This window comes from Xyrauchen texanus, chromosome 37, assembly GCF_025860055.1.
Source record: "Xyrauchen texanus isolate HMW12.3.18 chromosome 37, RBS_HiC_50CHRs, whole genome shotgun sequence".
In the NCBI taxonomy this organism is placed as follows: domain Eukaryota; kingdom Metazoa; phylum Chordata; class Actinopteri; order Cypriniformes; family Catostomidae; genus Xyrauchen; species Xyrauchen texanus.
The window spans coordinates 14,937,652-14,960,292 of NC_068312.1; the positions used below are offsets into that span (position 1 = coordinate 14,937,652).

Here is a 22,641-nt window from a genome sequence, read left to right on the forward strand (position 1 = left end):
CAAAGAAATGTACTGTATGGAGGAAATTACATTTAATGTAAGACTTAAGAATTATTTTAAAGTTACTTGGCGAAATGGAGATTGTATGCTAGAGAGGACAACAAATTATTACAAGTCTGTAATTTTATAAATTTGTGTAAATGGGTGAGAGGATAACATGCTTTTTTTTTACTTACTGGTTATATTTGAAATGTTACAAGTATTTTTTTGAGCGTGACTCGTTCGCGAATCAAGTATTGCTACTTCTCGCACAAACTCCCATGATTGTGGCCAACTCTCATAAGCTAGGTCAAGACTTTCTGTGAATGCCAGTGAATTCTGAATACCGAAATGTCAGTCTGTTCCTCACACAATCTCTATTGTATGGATCTGTGAATACAGATTTGTTGCACCTGTTTACATTCTGGTAAGACAAAAAAATATGTGTAAATCACTCCAACTTCTCCACCAATTGGTACCTCACGGTAAATGCGGTTATGTGGATGTGTTAATTAATTTGTATTTTCACCTTGTTTACATTTCATTCAAAGCTTCAGCTGCATTCTGAAAAATATTATATTCATATGGACTCCTGTTGAAACACTGAGCATGCATTTAGCTCAGATTCAGGAAAATCTCTAGGTTACACTTGAGTCCACCATCTGCGCTGACTTTCTTCCATCTGCGCAGGAGCAATATCTTAGAGGGAACATTGGCCAGGATATTGTTCAAATATTCACATTTTGTGCTCCAAGGAAGAAGAGGAAGTCATACAGGTTTGGAAACGACATGAGTAAATAATTACAAATTTCATATTAACCAATTTCTAAACCCAGGATTTTGCTCAAGAGTCCTATTTTATGTATTTTTATGAACTCTTCTACAACCCAAGTCAGAATATGAAGTGAAGGAATTTCTTACCTGCAGTGATGGGGTTGCTCACATTCTCTACTTTTAAAAAAACAAAAACACAAGCAACTTTGTATAATCCTGCTTCACTGCACTCTAAATGCGTAATGTTTTAAATATAGAACAGCGTAAGTATGGTTCTGCATGTAGCACTCACTAGACTTGCGATTCTCCTCGCTCTCCCGGTAAAGCCTCCTGACACGTTCCACCAGTTCCCACTTCTCACAGCAGCCTGAGATGCTCACAAAGTTCCTTGCCAGGATCTCCTTCAGCTGCCGTACAGTCAGCTGCTCAACATCATTAAGGCTGGACAGGTCTGACAGGGAAGCTCGAGCCTGCTGCCGCGTCCGTGGACTCACCTGATAAAATAAACAATTATAATAAATTAATAAACAAAAATCTTACCTTACATAAAGATAAAACTTTTTATATATATTTATGTTCAAATTGTATATAAAATGAACATGTTAAAAGTTGTTTTAAAATGAGTTTTACAGGTATGAATCTTTGATACAAGTGTGTAAAGGCCATAAAATCAGTGGACATGTCAAGTGGCAAAATGTTCTGGTGTTTTCCAATGGACATTTTTAATGATCGGGTAGATTCAATTCATATCAACCTTTATTGACAAGAGTAATTTACAGTAAGTGTGCATTGCCAAAGCATTATTAGACACTATACATACAGATATTAAACATGTTCATGAATTTAACTTGCCCGACCAGACAAGTAGCCTGCTTAAAATCTCAATAAGGAATGTTAGCTCAATAGCGTGGGATTGCGGGGTTTGAGCACAATTTCATTCAATCATTCCCACATGTTTCACTTTTAAAAGGGCGATGCATCACCCTCTCTCCTTCACTCATGGTGCAGCGTTCAGTGCCAGCAGTGGGGAAGCACATATTTACTGAACTTTATATTTTACATATATAAATAGGTAAAACCTTCAAATGTTGTATATTAGATAATGCACAAGGAACTTGTGAACACTGAAAATGTTTTAAATTACCAACATTAAAAAAAGATAATAAAAAAAGATTTGCAAAATAATAAAAGATATTGTTACTTGTTAGTTTATGATACCTTATGTTAACAAATATAATAGATAATCAGCACAAAACAACCCAAAAATGTTTATTACATCTGCATCCCAAATTCATTTCCTAATCTAGATGAGGGGGGAAATTGTACATTATCTAATGTCTGAACTGTAACTGCAGGATTTTATGGTTCGATATGCTGGCCATGAGTACTTAAGATGAACGTCACGATTTCACAGCATATATCACGTCAGTAACATGGCAATTGCAGCTTAATATCTATTTTCAACCTGTCAGCAACTGTGACAACGATACAAAGCCATTTTAGATCTAACCATTTTATTTCTCTTGATGAAGTCTTACTTGCATGATGTCCTGATGGCTTTCTCAACAAAGTGTGTGTGTGTGAGACACAGAAGCAGCAGCAGTGAAGTTTGAGTGAGTGAAGCAGTTCCAAGAGAAAGTTGAATGATATCAGAGATAATTTAGCAGAGATGGGCCACTTCTATTTAAATGAATAGGAGAAATTGGAACGCCCAACGGATGTAGAAGAGAAGATTCGCCTTACAGTTAAAAGAGTCGATCACCTTTTATATACAGACATCGCCTGTCAATTAACTTTATAACGTGCATGCTCATTAGCAACACAAGATGGGAAAATCAAGTTTTTTGGCGTAATATGAGGTAAAGAATCACAATTTATGATTACATTATTGTCAGATTTTTTTGTTGAAATATTTTCTTTGATTGTAATTTTGACCATCCGCTTTGGAGATTTTGGTCTTTCTCCATTCAAGTAGAAAGGAGCTGCACTTTCATGACTGGAAATAGCCTCCCGAGAGCATTCCAAAGATGGACGACAGTGGACTAACTTGCTAGAAAGACTTTGATGACACTTGTTTGTATGAAAAATGCTGACAGAGAGTGCACCGGACAGGACATTGTCAATAACATGAACCTCTAATGAAATATTACCAGCCCACACTCCATTTATTTTTTTTATGCATTTACACAATTCACACGGGTCACATTTTTAGGTTGGAAATCCAGACTTCCTGATTAATCCAGAAGACAAATATCCATAGCTGTGTCTCGTTTCAAAGGCTGCCTCCTCCAGAGGTCGCATTTGTTGGCCACATAAATCATCAAGGCTGTCTTGTTTCCAAAAAGTGAGTAGGACGATTTAAGCCTACTTTCACGGGAATTCAGAGGATGCATGAGATATATCCTTCATGGGCACTCACAACCCACAATTCTTTGCTTCGACGGAAATGAACATCATATGTCCAAAACAAATTACGCCAATTTGACAGAAATTATGATGTTCAAATGCAAGTAAGGTTAATTCCCAATTTAAAGTAACTATGTAGATGGGTGCAGACTATATAATATGTATTCACAGTTTTCCTGATCAACCAAACACTCTTACACAGTGAGATCATCAGGATTTGTACAACTTATCTAAATTTGGCTAATTCCTATGATATCGTGCTACTGCCTACGACTTTCACCACAGCCAATGATGTCGCTGGACATCGTTTCCATCTAATACATGACAGTTACTTGTTTCTGTAACACACAACAGCTTCCTATCATGTTTACACACTCTACTGATTGGATAAGTTTAGATAAGGGGTTTGGATAAGGGCATAATATTAAGAAGTATATCCTTAATACGTTCTTAATGCCTTAAGAACTCACACTTACTTCCGTATTAGACATCTATGAATTTGCACATGATTAAGTAGTAAGGGTTTACGCAAACAACACGGTGCAAGAACATACCAAATAGCCAATTCGTAAATTATGTAAACATTTTCATGAGATCATTATGGAGCAACCAGTGGGTGGCGCCATGATGATTCTAATTGCCTCTTTTGTATTTCTTGTCTCAAGATGCCAAGTAAAACGTGCCAAAACGAGGGATCGAGAAGAGAACAACAACCATTTAAGTGTTACTTGATGTAAAAATGAATTTCAGGCTCAACTTTTGCCATTATGACAGCCAACAAAACCACAAGTTGATTAATGATATCAACGTAACTCACCTCTGAACATCACTTCAGGTCATCTCAACAGTGACAAATTGTATGCCTTAAACATTACATTACCCACTAAGAATATATGCTGATACAAGTGAGAACACTGGAGACCGGAAACTGAAAACAGTCGAATCGTGGAACACTTCCGTGTTCAAGAAAAAGTTAGATAATTAATTGTAATATATAAATAAAATAAAGTATTATAGACTAAAAGTACACTTGTAAATTATTTTTTCTTTTCCCTCTACATCCAAAAAGAGAATTGCTCTACATACAAGGGAGCGTAATGTGAGAACCAGGCACATTGAAACTGGACACAACTCAATGAAAAACAGATTGATGTATACTGTAAACTTGTTCAATGATATGAGAATAAAATCTCCTTCTCTCTCGCTCCCCTTTATGTAATTTTATTGCTAGTATATTACAGAAAGAAGACAGCAAATTACAGGGAAAAGATGGGGAAACTGGGATTACAAATTACTCAAGCTCATCTACTGCCTTCAAATCAATGTAAATCCATCAGGACTAGTCAAGACAGTGTGTGGAAGTGTTATTATTTTGTTGACCAGCAGCAGCAAGTATGGCTGGATTACACATCTTGACCATGTATTGGCTTTTTCAGTTTGCAGTAACTCACCTCTGGCGTGTGTTCGGTCTGGTCAAGGTTAAGGAGCGATACAGAAGAGAAGTCTCCAATATCCTTTCAGCATGTAATGTTTACACAGAGAGAGTATAATTAAAGAGAGCTAATTGTAAAATTAAAATTCCCTTAGTACAGATTTAGCAAGGATTCACCACTAACTACCAGAAGTAAACACATAAATTAAGTATCAAATATTAAAGGGATAGTTCACCCAAAAATTAAAGTTCTGTCATCATTTACTCACCCTCACATTATCCCAGATGTGTATGACTTTCTTTCTTCTGCAGAACACAAATGAAGATTTTTTTAAAAATGACTCCTGACCTAGGTCCTGACCTCACAACAGACCTTTTTCCACAGACTATGATGATGCGTTTCTGCCTTATTTAGCAGCTATTTGATAGGTGTGGGTGAAAAACAGATCAATATTTAGGTCAATTTTACTATAAATATCCACTTTCATGTTCTTCTTTTGTTTTTTAGTGATTGCATTCTTTGTGCAAATCACCAACTACTGGTTGGTGCTGGTTAAATATTTAAATATTTATCTGTTTCTCACCCACACCTAACATTTAGCTTCAGAAGATATGGATTTAACCACTGGAGTCATATGGATTACTTTAATACTGCCTTTGTCATACACATCTGGGATGCATGAGGGTGAGTAAATGATGAGAGAATTTTCATTTTTGAGTGAACTGTCCCTTTAAGCAAATCAAAGCCAAATCAAACCAGTTTTGTTTGAGAACTTGGCATTTTGAGGACTGATTATTGTGTTCTGCATTGTATTAATGCTCATATCATATGTATCAAACTGCTATCTGGAGCGGTAATGGAAAAAGTGCAGGTATTGTAAAATATGCTCGGAGAGTTTTTGACGACATAATCAGATATCGCAATATTTCAATTACAATTAATCGCTAAAATATTTTTTACATATCGCCCAGCCCTATAGTGATGCACAATGATGTTTCTTGCAGTTCATCCATTACACTGGAAATGGAAGGCAGTAGACAAACTATCTACTTTAGAATTAATAAGAATAGCATGGAAGTATGTTATATCAAACATAACCATGCTCAAAGTCAGAGATTACATTTATTTAAAATCAAGGCTGTACCTGATTGGTGGACTCCAAGCTGTTGCTCCTAATGATTGGTTCTCCTTGAGTTGGGGAGAGAATTGACACAGGGGAATTGGGTACTTCAATTGAAGGGGACAGGCTATAAAGGGGCCGGGACTGCAGAGAAGGCGTGTCTAGTTCATCTTCACTCTCTGCACCTTGATGGCAAAGCACCAAGTCCACAAGGTCCTCCTTCTCCCTAAAAAGATAGCATTCTATAACATACATTATTTCCAAATAACTCAGAAATACAAAAGTTTAAATAAAAATGTAACCTATTGTTAAAAATGGCATATTACTGTCTGCTTAAAATATACCTGCAGGTGTCAGTGTTAATGTTGCGTAGAGTAAGGTATTGCCGCAAATCTTTAACACGCAGACGCATGAGTTGAGGGCGCTGGAATGCAGTCCCCTTCAGCAGGTGACAAGTTGTGCACCTGCGCAAGTTTTCCTGAAGTCCCGAACACAGCGAACAGAAACTCTTCTTACAGTCACAACAGATGTGCTGGGGAGAAGGGGGAAGGAGAGAGGGGGGGGGCTTTAAACCCATCTGCTGTCAATAAAAGCAGCTTACATGAAAAAAATTACCATAATAAGCTAAACAAATGAGTGTGTGGGAAGTGTAGATGTGGGTGTGTCCCAAATCACAAATGCACAATTCTACACTGTTTTGTAGTGTAATTAGTGCTAGTAGTATGTTTACATTGAAAATCAAAAAGAAGTGTACTTCGAGTACCCTGATGATGCACTTCTTCAGCCATCAAAATGGAGTGTGGATTGTTGGACAATTCGTGCCCTCAGCACTCGCGGCTTGACATACATTGTGGAATGGGCAGAGTTACCTGGCTTCGATGCTGGTCTGACAGATCATTTGTAAATAATGGAGAATGTGGCAACTTGTGAAACATCAGTGAAGATTGGAACTTATAAATGTGAGGACCAAGTGCATTATGTATTCTTTAAGTGCATAGGGTACAGTTCGTTATTAGGGACACAGGTTATGAGTCTACATACCCTCCTCCTAAAGACAGAAAATGCTTGTCCACAGGCCTGACAAACCAGGCTATTGCTGGTTGAGCTGTTGGGGGGGTATGTGGAGTATCCTGCAGTGGGAGCGAAACGAAAAGGCCCCGCACCGGCTCCGAAACCTGGCTGCTGCCCTCTCACGGCCCCAGTACCCATCACCTCATTCAGTAGACCACAGCATGCTGCCCACATGGACGAGGCCCCCGCCTGCATGCATAACATAGAGATATGAAGTAGGGCCGGGCAATGGGACGATGTAATCAGATATCGACGATGTCTTACAAAGATCCTGATGCTGATTGCGAACAGATGATGATTGATAATATCGGGAAATGGCAAAACCAAGGATCTGGAAAGTCTGCAAATATATTAAACAGTGTCCAGGGTGTGAAACTAGCACCCGCCAAATGCTACGAGGTTGAATCCAGTTCGCAAGTTCCTTGCTCAAATGTATTTCATGCGTGGGTAATTTTGCTCATCTACCCGCAACAAGCGGGCGATGTCTCGGAGTGACACATGACAAGGAATACTGTTAGACACAAAAGACACAAGCTTGAAGAAACACACTTTATTATATTTTTAACAAAAGACAACAGAAAAGCAGTCAATGCTCATGACTGATTCGCTGTTTGTTCAGATATGTGCAGCATGTAAAGAATTTTCACTCTTTTTTTCTCTGTTTCATTCCTCTAAAAACTGTTTGCCAGAATAATGCCATCTGTGAGAATGCTGAAAATTGACGATGTAATCGGATATTGCAATATTTTTTAAGGCAATTATGGCAAAAATATGTTTTACATATTACCCAGACCTAATATACTGCCTATATACTGATAATTCTGCAATAATTGTAATAACTTTGAGAATTGAAAGGGATAGTTCACCCAAAACTTAAAAATAATTGACTCACCCTCATGCCATCCCAGATGTATGACTTTCTTCTGCTGAACACAAACAAAGATTTTTAGAAGAATATCTCAGCTCTGTAGGCCCATACAATGCAAGTGAATGGTAACCAGAATTGTTAAGCTCCAAAAAGCATATTATGTCATCAGAAAATTAATCCATAAGACTCCAGGGGTTAAATCCATGTCTTCTGAAGAGATGTGGGTGAGAAAAATATCAATATTTAAGTCCCTTTTTACTACAAATCTCTACTTTCACTTTTAAATTCTTCTACTTTTGTTTCTGCCACTTCGCATTCTTCACGCATATCGCCACCTACTTGGCAGGGAGGAGAATTTATGATACATTTAAAAAAAGACTTAAATATTGATCTGTTTCTCACCCACAACTATCATATCGCTTCAGAAAACATGGATTTAACCACTGGAGTCTTATGGATTATTTTGATGCTGCCTTATGTGCTTTTTTGAACAGAAATGTTGGCACCCATTCACTTTCATTGTATGGACCTTCAGAGCTGAGATATTCTTCTAAAAATCTTTGTTTGTGTTCAGTTGAAGAAAGAAAAAGTTACATCTGGGATGACATGAGTGAGAGTAAACGATGAGAGAATTTTCATTTTTGGGTGAACTGTTCCTTTAATCATGACAATGATCTTTAACCATTTCATTACTGTCTTCAGTACGATTAACTAAAACCTTTGATATTTGGTGGATTTCTATAAATAGCATTATAATAATAGCAGGTGATGCCTGTACTTTATTTCCTGTATTTACTAGGTCATTCAGAATGTCCTGCCCTCAAAGGCCCCATTTACTGGGATCAATCTCATTAGAGACGGATGGGAAAAGAGCAAAGCAATGACGAGGGGTTAGTATGCTTTAAATTACTTATGACTGCAGCTAGACAGTGCTCTTAGTGACACTCAACAGAGTAACCAGCGTTTTTATTTTCATAAGGAGCCAACAGTCTCATCAATTAAATACTGATATACAACACATAAAGGCAGCAAACTACTAGATCTTGACTGATATACAAACATTTGGGGCTCCACATTGTAATCTGTGCACCAATGAAAACTCATGCGTCCAGTGCACAGAAAGCACAAAGTCACTAACATGCATTACATGGTAAACTGGAAATCAGCTGTTACTTATAGAGCTGACATCAACGCTAGTAGCAAATTATATATGTAATGTATGCTTGCGGGGGAGAAACAAACATTAAGAATACAACGGAAAAAAGGACTGTACCCTCATAGCAACTCCAAGACACGGCGGGGATTCACCCAGCTGTATGTAAAGGCTGGCTGGCCATTGCTTGTGAACGGCAAGTATTTGAGCTAACTGTTCATTTTCAGTCGCTCTGACTATAACCGCACCAGCACAGAGGCGATATGCAACGGAAACGTTTTCAGCCAATCACAGTGAGTGATCTGGTGTGAAGCTTCATCAAATAGCCAATCATCTCTTTCTTCAGTAATACAGTGGAAGTTTGTGCATTAGGACTGGTCATGCCTGGACGGGAACCGTTGGACTGGACAAAGTCTCGCGGGAGTTGCACAGGGCATAGATATACTGTGTTTATGGTGTTTATTTGGCGTCTCACAGAAACTCTACACCTACAACTACTCCTAAATTTCACAATTTCCTTAACCGTACATCTAAACCTATTCCTAATTCTAACCTTAGTAACAGAAAATTTGACTCTCGCGAGACCTTCCCAGCCCGAGGGTTCTCTTCTAGAAGATTTAAATCTGTATCTTCAGACGCAAATAGGTGTGGTGAGAAATGTAAGTCCTTTTTTTTTATTTTTATTTTTTTACTGTAAATCTCCACTTTCACATCTGAAAGTGAATGTGAAAGTGGAGATTTGGAGTAAAAATTACGATAATATTGTTCTGTTTCTTAACCACACCTATTACATCACTTCTGAAGACATGGATTTAAACACTGGAGTCTTCTGTATTACTTTTATGTTTACTTTATGTGATTTTTGCAGCTACAAAGGTCTGGTCATCATTCACTTGCATTGTATGGAAAAGCAGAGCTGAGATATTCTTCTAAAAATATTTGTTTGTGTTCTGCAGAAGAAAGGTCATACACATCTGGGATGAGGATGAGTAAATTCCTTTAATGGGTACCCACCATGACACATTTGTTGGTATTCATATCTCCGGCCCTGAGTGATTAATGATAGTGTCCCCTGAGTCACTGCCAGGTCTTTAGAAGAAGGTTTGTTCTAATTGTAATTCATTACAGTCAATAACTGATAACTTGTTTTTAACCAGTTTCAGTCAACATGCAAAGCTGTATGTGAGGCATTTACAGTGGAAGTGAATGAGGCCAATCCATAAGATTAACATACACACTGTTTCAAAAGTATGGCCACAAGCAGGGCTGGACAGGAAATCTGGCATACCGGACATTTTCCCGGTGGGCCGATGCACTTTGGGGCCGATCAGGGGTGGACTGGCCATTGGTAGAACCGAGCGGGCCGGTGGGTCGTCAGCGAAACAGGCCAAATGGGCTGCAATAATTTAAAATGAGCCGCCGCATTATGCAGAACGGACAACAAAACGCCGCCGTGATATGCAGAAAAGGACAGCGAACCCCTTTTCATTTGCTCATTGTCAAATATTATGCTTGAAATAGTGCTGGCACACAGGCACCCTCTGGCTGCAAAAATCTCGCGAGAGTGGCATGCAACATTCATACACTGTATTTGTTCTGTTTATTTGGAATCTCACAGAAACCCTACACCTATTCATACCCCTATAACCAACCATAACCTTAACTATACATGTAAATCTAACCACAACATTAAGTAAGCGCAAACGCGAATCTCGCGAGAAATTTGCAGCCAGAGTGTTCCCTTCTACGCATCGATTTATCTGTACTCTATAGAGCGGCCTGAGCGCATTCAAATTATCTGTGTTGTACAGTGCGTCCTGAAACGTGAACGGAACTGGAGGGTATTTTGAAGAAAAGTCTCCATAAATGATGCGCGTTAATATACCAAATATCCTATTAACCTAAATCAGATGTAGCCTTTTTTTGTTGACGTCCATCTGGAAGAAATGTTTCAAATTATTTCCTTGCATTCTAAACTACTTTAATCCTTCACCGTTATTATTATGCATGCAATGTGAGCTAGGTTAATTTAGCGTGACCCATGAAAGCCTGCTTTATATAGTTTGATTATATTCTTTATTCTGCTTATCTACGAGGTACTAAAGTCCAGAGGGGCTTGATCTTTCTGCAATGGCTAGCGTGCACGAAAGTTTATATTTTAACCCCATGATGACAAATGGAGTGGTCCATGCCAATGTCTTCGGTATAAAGGACTGGGTTACTCCATACAAGATCTCGGTATTAACTTTACTCAATGAGATGTCCACAACGAAACCCATGGCACTTCTAGACAGAAGACGCCTGAATAAACTCATTCTACCTTTACAACAGGTATGTATATCAGGCAATGTTTCTCTTGTAAGGATGTATTTGTGTTGTAAAAATATTGTGTAATGTGTTTGGTGACCAGGGTCCAGATCTGACCTTAGAACAGTTTCTGAAGATAGTGGAGGAGTGCTGTCTTCGGATGGTCAATGCTGTTAAACTCAGGTGTGTACTCTATATAAAGAAGATTTCCATTTTGAAATGAAAGAACTTTTTCATCATTCACATAATGATTGCCATTTTTTTCAGGTTGCTTATGATGGTTAATGGAGAGTTGCAGGACATGGAGCACTTCTTTACCATTCTGCCAAATGCTTTCAGTGACTCTGAGGCATTCAAAACAAGTGTTGTGGGTATGAATTTGTGTTTGTTTAGTAATAATACACCACTTCTGCTCCAGGCCTATTGGTTAAAGGGATAATTCTCCTCAAAATGAAAATTCTCTCATCATTTACTCACTCTCATGCCATCCCAAGATGTGTGCGACTTTCTTTCATCTGCAGAACACAAATGAAGATTTATCTCAGCTCTGTAGATCCATACAATGTAAGCAAATGGTGACCACACCTTTTGAAGCTCAAAAAAGCATACAAAGGCAGCATAAAAGTATTCCGTACGACTCCAGTGGTTTAATCTGTGTCTGCTGAAGTGATATGATAGGTGTGGGTGAGAAACATATCAATATTTAAGTCCCTTTTTACTATATATTTTCATCCCTGCCCAGTAGGTGGCGATATGCATGAAGAATGCAAATCACCAAAAAAAACACAAGAAGAAGAATGTGGAAGTGAACTTGAAAGTGGGTATTTATTGGAAAAAAGGACATAAATCTTGATCTGTTTCTCACCCACATGTATCATATTGCTTCAGAATACACCAATTTAACCACTGGAGACTTATGGATTACTTATATGATTTTTGCACATTCAAAGTTGAATTGCATTGAATGAACCAGAAGAGCTGAGATATTGTTCTAAAAATCTTTGTTTGTGTTCAGCTGAAGAAAAAAGTCATACACATCTGGGATGGCATGAGGGTGAGTAAATGATGAGAGAATTTTCATTTTTGTGCAAACTATCCCTTTTAATGGTGAAGTGTCATTTCTGTGCTACTTACAATCATGAAATGGAATATTTACAATTCATTTTGGTGATGCAAGTATTGTCACTTTTAAATGAGCTTTTTTTTCTCTCTCTCTCTATTGACTCTCTCTGTAGGTCTGTTCATGCGTCAGATGCTGCTGGCCTATAATAAACTGTCCTTCAGTCAGGTGTATAAGCTGTACAAGTCTCTGCAGCAGTATTGCCATTCTGGCAACCTGCCTGAGCTGTCGGCACTACCAGCTGAAGACATGGAACTGACAAGCAATGAAGACACCAGCGCTGACCACATAGACAAAGATGAGCTGGACACACCATCTCTCCACCAGTCTGAACTGAGGTCAGTGGGAACATTTGTTTTTCCACTTATTACTGGTGGAACAGGGGTGTGTAAATGTCATGGTAGTGGATCTGACGGTGGGTTTATTTTCCATTTATCATAGATCTGATGAGTCCCGAGGTCCTTTGTCTCAGAAACAGGCAGAATACTTTCTTGCTCGACAGGTTTGTTTAAAGTGCCACCTTAACGTCACTTTCATGAACACCATTGTCTATATCATATGAGCATATGTGATTTGCTACAGTATTTATTTATTTTCTCAGGCGTACCTCCTGAAGAACGATGAGAACAAGGCCGTGCCACCGGCTAAGCTACAAGATGAGCTCAATAACATCCTCAAGTTCAACCCTGACTTTGCTGAAGCTGTGAGACTTGTGTTTATATGGAGAACCTGGATTTTTTTTTTCTTTCTTTTTTTTTATGGCTGGAAAAATTTATGGAAATGTAATAAAATGTTAAATCATGGAAATTTCTATAGTGAAGATACATTTTCCAACTTTTTCTCTGCTATAAAATATTTTTTTTATTTGCTAGATATTGCTCTGTTATATAGTAAAACTTGCTTGTATACCGAATGAATGTTTGATTTGGGAGTGAATCATTCTGTTGAGTCAAATCTTTTCAATGAGCCAGTCTAACCTATACACTAATTGGTCTAAATTATTCATAAGTAAATTGGCCTAAATTAAAAAATGACTGGAAAGGTCGTGAAAATTAATTTAGTCAAAAAGTGAATCAAACACCTTTTTTTTTTTTTTTTTTTTTATCAAAATGTATTAAAGAAATGGTTCTCAAAAATGATGATTCTCCCTTAATTTTGTCACCCTTATGCCTTCTCAAGCTCGTATGGCTTTCTTCCATGGAACAAAAATAAAGATATTTTTATGGAGTCTGTTTGTACATACAATGCAAGTTAATGGTGACCAAATTTTCAAGTTCCAAAAAGCACATAAAGGTAGCATAAATCATGTGTGCCTAGAGACTGCAATGGCAAGACGTACAGTAAAAAAAGGATACAAATGTTGGTCTGTTTTCATCCAAAACTGTTGGATCACTTCAGAATACATGGATTAAACCACTTGAGTTGTGTGGATTACTTTTATGCTCTCTTTATGTGCTCTTTGGAGCTTCAAAGTTCTTGTCACAATTTACTTGTATCATATGGAAAATCATATTGGTATTAAAATATATTCATTTTTGTTCCATAGTAGAATGTCTGACATAGGAGTTTGGGAGAGTTAATGGTGAGAGAATTATCATTTTTGGGTAAACTATTCCTTCAACTTACTAAACCACTAAAACGACTGTCGTCTGACATCACAAATCTTATTTTCTATTCACTCCGCTCCATCCACCCAGCTCTATTCTGGTGTGTAATGCCCACTTTTCAAAATCCAATCTTTTTTTTTTTTCAATAATTATTCATTCAGAAATACTGTACATCAGATTACAAAAGTAAAAGTGTCTGTGATTGGCTTTCCATGTTGATTTCAAAAGAAAGTTTTCTTACAAGAAAAGTGCTGTGGAGGTGCCATGGTACAGTGATGGTATCAGATGGTAATTCCATGGTACTGAATTATTACCATATTTATATATGGTACTTACATGCTAATTAAAGGAATAACATGGTAATACCCTGGTACATGTCCCTGGTACTTTTGGTTAGTGTCTTAATTCCATTTTAAAATAATTGACCCATTCTCTCTCTCTCTCTCTCTCTCTTTCTCTCTCTCTCTCTCTCTTTACAGCATTACCTGAGCTATCTGAACAGCATGCGAGTGCAGGATATCTACATCTCCACTCACAGCCTCCTTCACTATTTTGACCGCCTCATTCTCTCCAGTGCTGAGGGAAAGAGCAATGGAGATGAAGGCTATGGCCGCAGTTTGCGCTATGCTGTTCTAAATCTAGCGACTCTGCACTGTCGATTTGGACACTAGTGCGTATTAGTTGTCCTAATTGTGTTTAGAGTATTGCATTGTGTTAGAAGCACTTTATTTTCTGGGGCAAAGAGGGGCCAGTCAGAATTCTAGCCTATGAATTTCTGATGTAACCGTAACCTAAATTGAAATGCTAAATGCCAATTTCTGTGCTTTTGTGTGCAGTCAGCAGGCTGATCTGGCTTTGCAGGAAGCTATTCGGATTGCACAGGAAGCTAATGACCATGTGTGTCTCCAACACTGTCTGGTAGGAGTGTTTTTTTTGGAGTGGACATTTAATTGTGAAAGATTATTTTGTGAAATGATTGTGCGCTTTCATTCTTCGGTGAGTGCCCTGAAAACTCTCAACATAATTTGCGGTGCAAACATGGACTACTTTGTATTGTGATTTGTTTTTTTGTTCCAGAGTTGGCTCTACACACTAGAACAGATGAAAGGATCGGACAGTGTGGTACTTACTGAAGACTCAGTGAAAATTGCTGCACACTTTTGTCTCCCTGTAAGTAAATCTCAAGACTGAATATTTTAATTGCCCTTAATAAGTCTTGTCTTGTTTTAAAAGGGTTGTATTGCTATTATAGTATATTCATTTTTGAATGTGAAACCATGATAAAAAAAATTGCATAATTTAAAATTATAGTTAACAGTGTTTCACCCAAAAATAAAAATTCTCTCATCATTTACTCACCCTCATGCCATCCCAGATGTGTATGACTTTATTACTTCTGCTGAACACAAACAAAGATTTTCAGAAGAATATCTCCGCCCTGTAGGTCCATACAATGTAAGTAAATAGTGACCAGACATTTGAAGCTCCAAAAACACATAAAGGCAGAATAAAAGTCATCCATAAGACTCCAGTGGTTTAATCCATGTCTTCTGAAGTGTTATGATAGGTGTGGTTAAGAAACGGAACAATATTTAAGTCTTTTTTTACTATAGATCTCCACTTTCAAACAGCCCTCCTAAGCACTCTCTTCTCTCCTAAGAATTTTTAAATTTATAGCAAAGGGCTTAAATATTAATAATTTTCTCAACTACACCTATCATGTAGCTTCTGAAGACATGGATTTAACTACTAGAATCTTTATGGATTACTTCTATGCTGCCCTTTCTGTGCTTTTTGGAGCTTCAAAGTTTTGTACCCTGTTGACTTGCATTGTCTGGACCTACAGAGCTGAGATATTCTTCTAAAAAATCTTAATTTGTGTTCAGCTGAAGAAAGAAAGTCATACACATCTGGGATGGCATGAGGGTGACTAAATGATGAGAGAATTTTCATTTTTGGGTGAACTATCCCTTTAAGGTTCCTCTTGTGTTTTGCAGTATTTAGCATCTCTAGGCATTCAATCCCTGGTCCAGCAGGGAGCAAAGCAAGGTATGCCAGCTAATAAGCTGTTGGATGCCCTGCGGGGAACAAACATCATGCACTGGAAGCAAAGCCTCTCTGAGCTCATTGAGATTAGCCTGGCCCAGACCACCTCCATATGGAGGATGTATGGTAAAAGGTTAGATATCCAGTATTCCTACACCCTCCAATGTATAGATGTTTTAAATTATCAATATTTACGGCTCATTGTATTTATTTATTTTTATTCTACAATGTCATTTTATTGATATATTATATGAATGGCAGAGCCAAAGTAGAAAATGCTGACAATCTCTTTCATGCTAAGCTGAACAAATAAATAAATAAAAACAGAGAAATTACTTGATGAGACCTAATGTGACCTGATGTGTGTAAACATCTGGTTAGGACACATGGGGTGTTTAAATTGATGTTGTATATGCTACATTGTATGATGTGCTATAAGGCGTCTGTTTTTTCTTCGTGTTGTCTGTAGCACTATGGCACGGCAACAGGCACAGCTCTTATTAAATATGAACAGTCTGGAGCCGGTGAACTTTGGTGTGCAGCAAAACAACACAGAAGCCTTTGCCGTCGCCCTCTGCCATCTGGCAGAGCTCCATGCTGAGCAGGTGCCTGACCTCAGCTTTTTCACCACACAGAATCTGACTATATGATGTCCACAAATCTATCTTTGTTAAATTGGCAAGCATAGTTTTGAATGCTTAATTTGACCATGCTTCCTGTCTGTGTTTAAGATTTGTGTGTCTTTTTGCAATCCTCAGGGCTTGTATGCTGTTGTGGGTGACATTATGAAACATTTAAAACAACAGTTCCCTCCTCACACACAACATGCCAAGGTAACTGCCAACTTAAACTTGATCGGTTCTGCACAGATCAGCAGCAGCTCATATCGAGAATATTTTTTTTGTTTTAACAGCTCTGGATGCTATGTGATCTGAAGATTCAGTTTGAGAAAGCTATGAATGATGGGAAGTACCACTTGGCAGAGCCCCATGTCACTGCTATCTCTGCCTTAAACAGCACAGAGGGATTGTACAGGTATAGTCAAATGCATTATACTGTAGATGCATTATAATGTTTTAGCCATTGTTCAGTGTAGTGCATGTATAATGTAATTAGTTATTATATGTCATTATTATTATCTAAAAGTAGAGTAACACATTACATTTTAAATTCTTGTTATCAGATTACAGTTACTGATTTACCACTACATTACTGGGTTAGACATATTATTACTTTAATTGTTATTTACAGTACATGTGATGAATCACTCATTCTTACATCTATTTGCATTTCTGTGATCTGAAGTGCGTGCGTTCCCTAACAAGTCATTAAAGTGCATTTACATGCACAGCAATATGCTAATTACAATCAAAAATCAGCGTATTCTTTTTTTACATAATTTATTTTTTTATGTGCCCAAATGAAATGTGAAGCTTGTACACGCAATTAAATTAAATTAAATAAAATCCTGTTTAACCCCACCCTCTCATGTATCCTCCTACTTCAGTTGGCTTAACAAATATACATAAGTAGAAATGTAATGACAATAATGGGAATGTAACACAGTTGAAGGATGGGCAAGGAGGAGGCGAGAACCGGCTTGTCAACATAAATTATATTTTAATGAGAAACTCAAAAACACATAAACAAACACACATGACGGACATGTCCGTAATTCTCTCTCTCTCGAACAATCGTCACCGGCCGCCTTTATCCCTCGCGCGCCTCATCAGGCTGATTGGGGACCGGGCGCGCGATATTCCGACCGGCCCCGCCCCCCTCCGCTCCACAGGGAAATAAATAAAATATATATACAAATTGTATTCACATATACGTATACACACATAAAAAAGGCTTATTGAGCATAACTGGTGCAAGAACATTAGGGCTGAATCGATTAGTCGACATTATCGACAACATCGACAATTAAAAATTGTCGAAACAATTTTTCATTGTCGAATAGTTGTATGATCTGATTTAATGTAACATGAGATCACATTAAACTGTAATGATGGCGTGTGAGAGCAGCACTGCAGTTCGCACTGTGGAGAGGAAGAATTACACAGATCACTGTCCAGATGCACTCTAAACTTTCCAAACAGCTTCAGGTGATGTAGATCGCAAAGTATGAGGGAATCATACAAAAAAATAAGTAAATATAGAAGCACTCTCGTTGTGAAATAAGTGGAGTCGGAGCTCTTGAAAGGAAACACCCCGGTGCTCTGCAGTTATATTTGATGCATTATAGCTTTATTAAAGTTCAAATAATAAGGAAGCTGTTCGTGTAAATAACTACAAACTCCGAAACTGGCGTTTATCTGTGTGGGCATCGCCTCCTCTATAAGTTGCACGAATGTCTTGATCTGAGGTGGAGAGATAGAAACTGCACTCTGCTGATGCTCACTCTGACGCAGGACTCTCATCCCTCGAGCACACACACACTTAATGCAGCTAGATTATAACGTGATGGCTTGTGACTTATTGAATCATAATATTTGTCACTGTGCATTTCTGATCGTGAAGAACATTGTCAATACGCAGCTTTATTAATAGAGAGAGTTTGTTTTTTGTGCGTTAAAGATGGATTGAAGTGAACAGAAATGTGAGAGAGGAAGTCTTCCACCCATTATAAACTGCAACAAAATACATTTATGATTTGATTTGTTTTGGCTTATTTTCCAATAAAAATATCTAAAACTTATTTAAAACAATGTACATTTACTTTAGGAACTATTCTGCAAAAGAAAAATTGTTATCTGAGAATGATGAATATATCTAAAAATCCTTAAAAAAAGATGCATTCACCTGAGAAGCAGCATATAAGATATTTATACTTAAGAAGAATAGATCTTGAATAAAAGTATATTTTGTCTTTACTGCACTCGTAGAGTTATAACTTACAAGTGAAAAAATACACGTATACACAAAAATACACTTATATTTAAGATGAATTCTCTTAAAACAAGTCTAAATATCTTATATGTTGCTTCTCGAGTAAATGTATTTAGTTTTTTAGACAATTTAAAATGGAAAACAAGAGAAAAACGCTTGATATCAATAGGATTATTTGCAGTGAATTTCTTTACTGAATTAAACTTAATAAAAAGTATTTTTTTACCTTTTAAGTCAGGGCACAAGCTGAATAGTCAGTTAAGAACTAATGATTAGTCTTTGCAATAATCAGTGAATAGTCGAATAATCGTTAGATTAATCGATTCTCAAAATAATCGTTAGTTGCAGCAATAAAACAAGGTCATTGTGCATTAATGGATAAAGAGGAAACTTTCTTTTGAAATCTGTGAAGTGTTCGTAGGGGTTCTAGAAACGAAGTAACTTAAAAATAAAGAAGTAATGTGATTATTTTTCCATGAAGTAATCAGTAATTCAATTACAATTTTAGAAAAGTAATTTTAAATTTGTAGAGGATTACTTTCTTGTTTTTTTTGTAACTTGCCAAATGCTGGTTTCAGCAGGTTGACCTCATACAAGCTTGTTATGCTTACTTATGTGAATTTTTATGTGCATTTACTATTACATTTACTAACCTGTCTGTTCAGAAAAGCCCAGTTGCTGAAAGCTCTGAGTCAGACATCAGAGGCCTCAAAGATTCTGCAGCATCTGCAGCAACAATGTGAGAAGAGTAAGAACACAGAGATGATTATCAGGTATGTGCTTATGAGTAGTTATGCAGTATATTTGTAACTGAACATAAGAAACAGGTTTTGTTGCTCTATTGCTTGTGTATTACTCTTCAGTATGTTTGTGTCACAGGGTGATGCTGGCCTCTGCAGAACTCCACTGGGACTCGTCTGGTTTCGCGACAGCTCTGCCGTTACTGTTACAGGCTCTTGCTCTGTCACGGCAACATAATCTCCAGAACATGGCCCCAGAGGTTGTGTTACACCTGGCATTTACACAGGTACACCAAATACATAAATGCATGCATAAGGCTGCAAGCCACATGCCTTAGGCTGACTGCCAAATGCTTATACAAAAACAACCTCCAGAACCTTGACTTCACGTAAAAACATATCTGTATTGGTACCATATTGTTTTTTTGTTTGTTTTTTATTATCAGCATCTGTCTGATAAGGGTCATGATATCAGAGCCCATTTTGTTCCTATTCAATCTCTGTTTTTAACATCCTTTTTTTCTCTCTCTATGCATTATAGTGTTTGACACTTGGTGTCATATATGAGGTTCTAGATTTGAGCTTTTATAAAGTTTAAGGTTCTCAGAACAGTACAAATGTATTATATCTGCTCTAATTTCGTTCTGTCGGATAACATAAAACGTTGTTTATCATTCCCTTTTCACTCTTTTCTCAGCTTATGTTGGGGATCCCTGAGCAAGCCCTTGTACTGGTGCAGGATGTGTTGGAGTCTGTGTTGGCTCACGGGGCACTGATAGACAAGGGCAGAGCTCTGCTTCTGGCTGCTCGCTGTCAGATGGCACTGGCAGGGACTGCTACTGAAGAACACAAACAGTCTGGTGCTGAGTCATGCTTTTCTTATATTGTACATTCTTAAGGGCATTGCTGTACTTCTAAGAGTTCCTAAGTCTTTAAATAAGGTGCATCAAAAAGTGATTTATTTTTTTTCATCTTCCTGACAGCTATGGAACTAGCCGTGCACACATTGGATGAGGCCGCTCTGTATTTCTCCCGTCTTGACTGTAAAGAGCGAATGAGAGATTTATACTACCTACAGGCACGCTTGCATCACACCCTGGGCAACATTTCCCAACGAAACAAATGCGCCATGCTCTTCCGCCTCCTTGACCAGGAGCTCCCGTTGTCCGGAATGACTGTTGTCAATCGTCTTTAGGCTGCTAATATTGTACTTGCAGACCACTAAGACATAAAACAATTGAAGTGTTAGAACATGTACTGCGTATGGTATGCATGCTGAAAACACATTTTATTTTGTATATGAAAACAATATTTGTGGCCTTTTTTCATTTATACATGTATGTAGAGGGGCAGCTGTTCAAACATTACTAATGTAACAATTGTTTCTGCCAAAATACCATAGTACATCTCCTCCAATCAATGTAATATTAACACTTACTGGAAAACACCATAGTACTGCAATGTTTTTAGTTTTTTTTGTGTAAATTCTATGTTTTTAGACATGTACAATGAAGGTACAGCCGTGCTAAAGGCACATCTTAAAGAAAAGTTTGCTTTTTTGGGTCACAAAATGTTTCAAGATTTTTTTTCATTATTATTGATGGAGCAACATAATTTGTGTGAAAATAAATAACAAGGTTGTTTTGATTAAAATGTAGTTTTGTTTTTGTTGAAAAGGCAGCAATTTTCTTTTTTGAGACAGTAATATGCATTTTTGCATAACAAATGAATGCTTATTCAAATTAACCACTTCTCCAAAGGGTGCATAATTTCCAGTTAGTTTCTATCACATTTGGCATTTAATAACATCTCAAGTATTCGTGAAACAAATTAATCTCCGTTGTGATTGGATCAGTCAATATGAGCCCACTTTGAACATCTTTCATAACAAATCTTTCCCCCCACTTAAGAAAAATTGTTTTATGGGAACAATACAATACTACATATTAGATAGTTATTTAAAAACTAACACTCTGCCTAACGTCTCCTTTTGGGTTGTGATACGGGTTTGGAATAAAGGGAGAGTCAGAGTAATGGAGACAGGATTCGCATTTTTGGGTAAACTGTTCCTTTAAGGCCTGTCTTTGAACGCTTGGATGAATATGTTGTTAATACTTTTTGCTATAGGAAGTATGATCGAAAAAGAAAAGACCTCTTAAATACACATCTCTTTGAAGTCTTTCAAACTTGATGCTTCAGAAATAATGGTTTCGACATCATGAAGTGAGGGAACACAGCACACTCACCATATAGTCGCACCTGCTGCTTAAAGTCACTATTAAGAATGACAGGTGTACTTTTTTGCTTTATGTGATGTCATAAAATATGTGACCAGCAGAATATTTAGTGCGAGCCCGCATAGGCTACCCGTAATAATGCATTTTCTCATTACTTTGTACAAATTAGGTTCCCGTGAAGAGTATCTCGTATTAAAATACATATTTTAGTATTTTAGAATATGATTGAAAAAGTTGTCTGATTCAAACGCTTACATGGTTAATATTTTTATTTGAATCTGATTATTTTAGGTCAACACCACCCCCTTCATTAGCATTTAAAATGGCATTCAGGTCCAGCTCAATTGTGTGTTCGGATCATTGGATCATCCGATTGAGCTATCAATCAAATTATTAACGGATTATTTGGTTGCATATCCACTGTGACTAAAACCACAATGTTGTGCTTTCCAACTCTTCTTCATAACCCTTACTCCTTTATCCAAACAACACGCCATCTTAAAAACTCAAACAAATGCTGTTCATGATTCGGGAAAGTTACATAATAGGAAAACCAGTAGGGCCTACTTAAATCCTTTTTCTGGTTTATTAAAGCCACAATTGAGCCTATCTACCAGTTATCTGATGTTATTGTTATTTACTGATCCACAGTCAGACTTTTGACATTTTAATAGTTTCACTGATCAACTTCACTGAAACGAATATTCGACGCATTTCTGTTTCTTATATAGCCTACACCTAAGCAAAGACTCTTATTATGTATTTGTGTCCACTAGATGGCAAAATTGTAGAACATGACAAAGCTCTCTTTATAAGCACCAAAAATGTGCTCAATATTATATACTACATGGTCAGGTTGTTTGCTAGTCTAGGGGTTTGAGACATATA

At 37.4% G+C, this 22,641-nt stretch overlaps 2 protein-coding genes across 11 annotated transcripts in view; one reads left to right on the plus strand and one right to left on the minus strand.

The window, feature by feature from the left end:
- The window catches only part of LOC127631221 (E3 ubiquitin-protein ligase RNF34-like), a 243,602-nt gene extending 234,541 nt beyond the window's left edge, over nucleotides 1-9,061 (minus strand). For 5 of the 10 annotated variants that reach the window (XM_052109273.1, XM_052109275.1, XM_052109277.1 and 2 more), the window contains exons 1-7: nucleotides 8,925-9,061; nucleotides 6,754-6,972; nucleotides 6,057-6,244; nucleotides 5,737-5,938; nucleotides 4,611-4,673; nucleotides 1,046-1,247; nucleotides 901-930 (exon numbers count right to left, since the gene is read on the minus strand). In XM_052109273.1, the coding sequence (XP_051965233.1) occupies nucleotides 901-930; nucleotides 1,046-1,247; nucleotides 4,611-4,673; nucleotides 5,737-5,938; nucleotides 6,057-6,244; nucleotides 6,754-6,972; nucleotides 8,925-8,930 (910 nt within the window). In that variant the 5' untranslated portion in view covers nucleotides 8,931-9,061. The remainder of the gene's footprint in view (nucleotides 1-900; nucleotides 931-1,045; nucleotides 1,248-4,610; nucleotides 4,674-5,736; nucleotides 5,939-6,056; nucleotides 6,245-6,753; nucleotides 6,973-8,924) is intronic. The other 5 variants (XM_052109278.1, XM_052109276.1, XM_052109279.1 and 2 more) reach the window with 4 other exon arrangements.
- Nucleotides 9,062-10,620: 1,559 nt separating this feature from the next.
- Nucleotides 10,621-21,148, plus strand: LOC127630890 (anaphase-promoting complex subunit 5-like). Its single transcript, XM_052108739.1, has 17 exons — nucleotides 10,621-11,135; nucleotides 11,215-11,294; nucleotides 11,379-11,482; nucleotides 12,347-12,569; nucleotides 12,673-12,733; nucleotides 12,833-12,934; nucleotides 14,318-14,508; nucleotides 14,675-14,756; nucleotides 14,916-15,008; nucleotides 15,836-16,017; nucleotides 16,354-16,489; nucleotides 16,643-16,717; nucleotides 16,798-16,919; nucleotides 19,442-19,549; nucleotides 19,656-19,803; nucleotides 20,214-20,376; nucleotides 20,500-21,148. Exons 1-17 carry the CDS (start codon nucleotides 10,935-10,937, stop codon nucleotides 20,709-20,711), a joined length of 2,283 nt encoding a protein of 760 aa, XP_051964699.1. The 5' UTR covers nucleotides 10,621-10,934; the 3' UTR covers nucleotides 20,712-21,148.
- The last annotated feature ends 1,493 nt before the right edge of the window (nucleotides 21,149-22,641 follow it).

Excerpts from the sequence above, each read along its gene's own strand:
- LOC127630890 (XM_052108739.1), top strand. The coding sequence starts at position 10,935 with ATGGCTAGCGTGCACGAAAGTTTATATTTTAACCCCATGATGACAAAT. Across the intron at positions 12,935-14,317 it reads ACCCTGACTTTGCTGAAGCT|CATTACCTGAGCTATCTGAA; the intron begins GTGAGACTTGTG and ends CTCTCTTTACAG. Across the intron at positions 14,757-14,915 it reads TGTGTCTCCAACACTGTCTG|AGTTGGCTCTACACACTAGA; the intron begins GTAGGAGTGTTT and ends TTTTTGTTCCAG.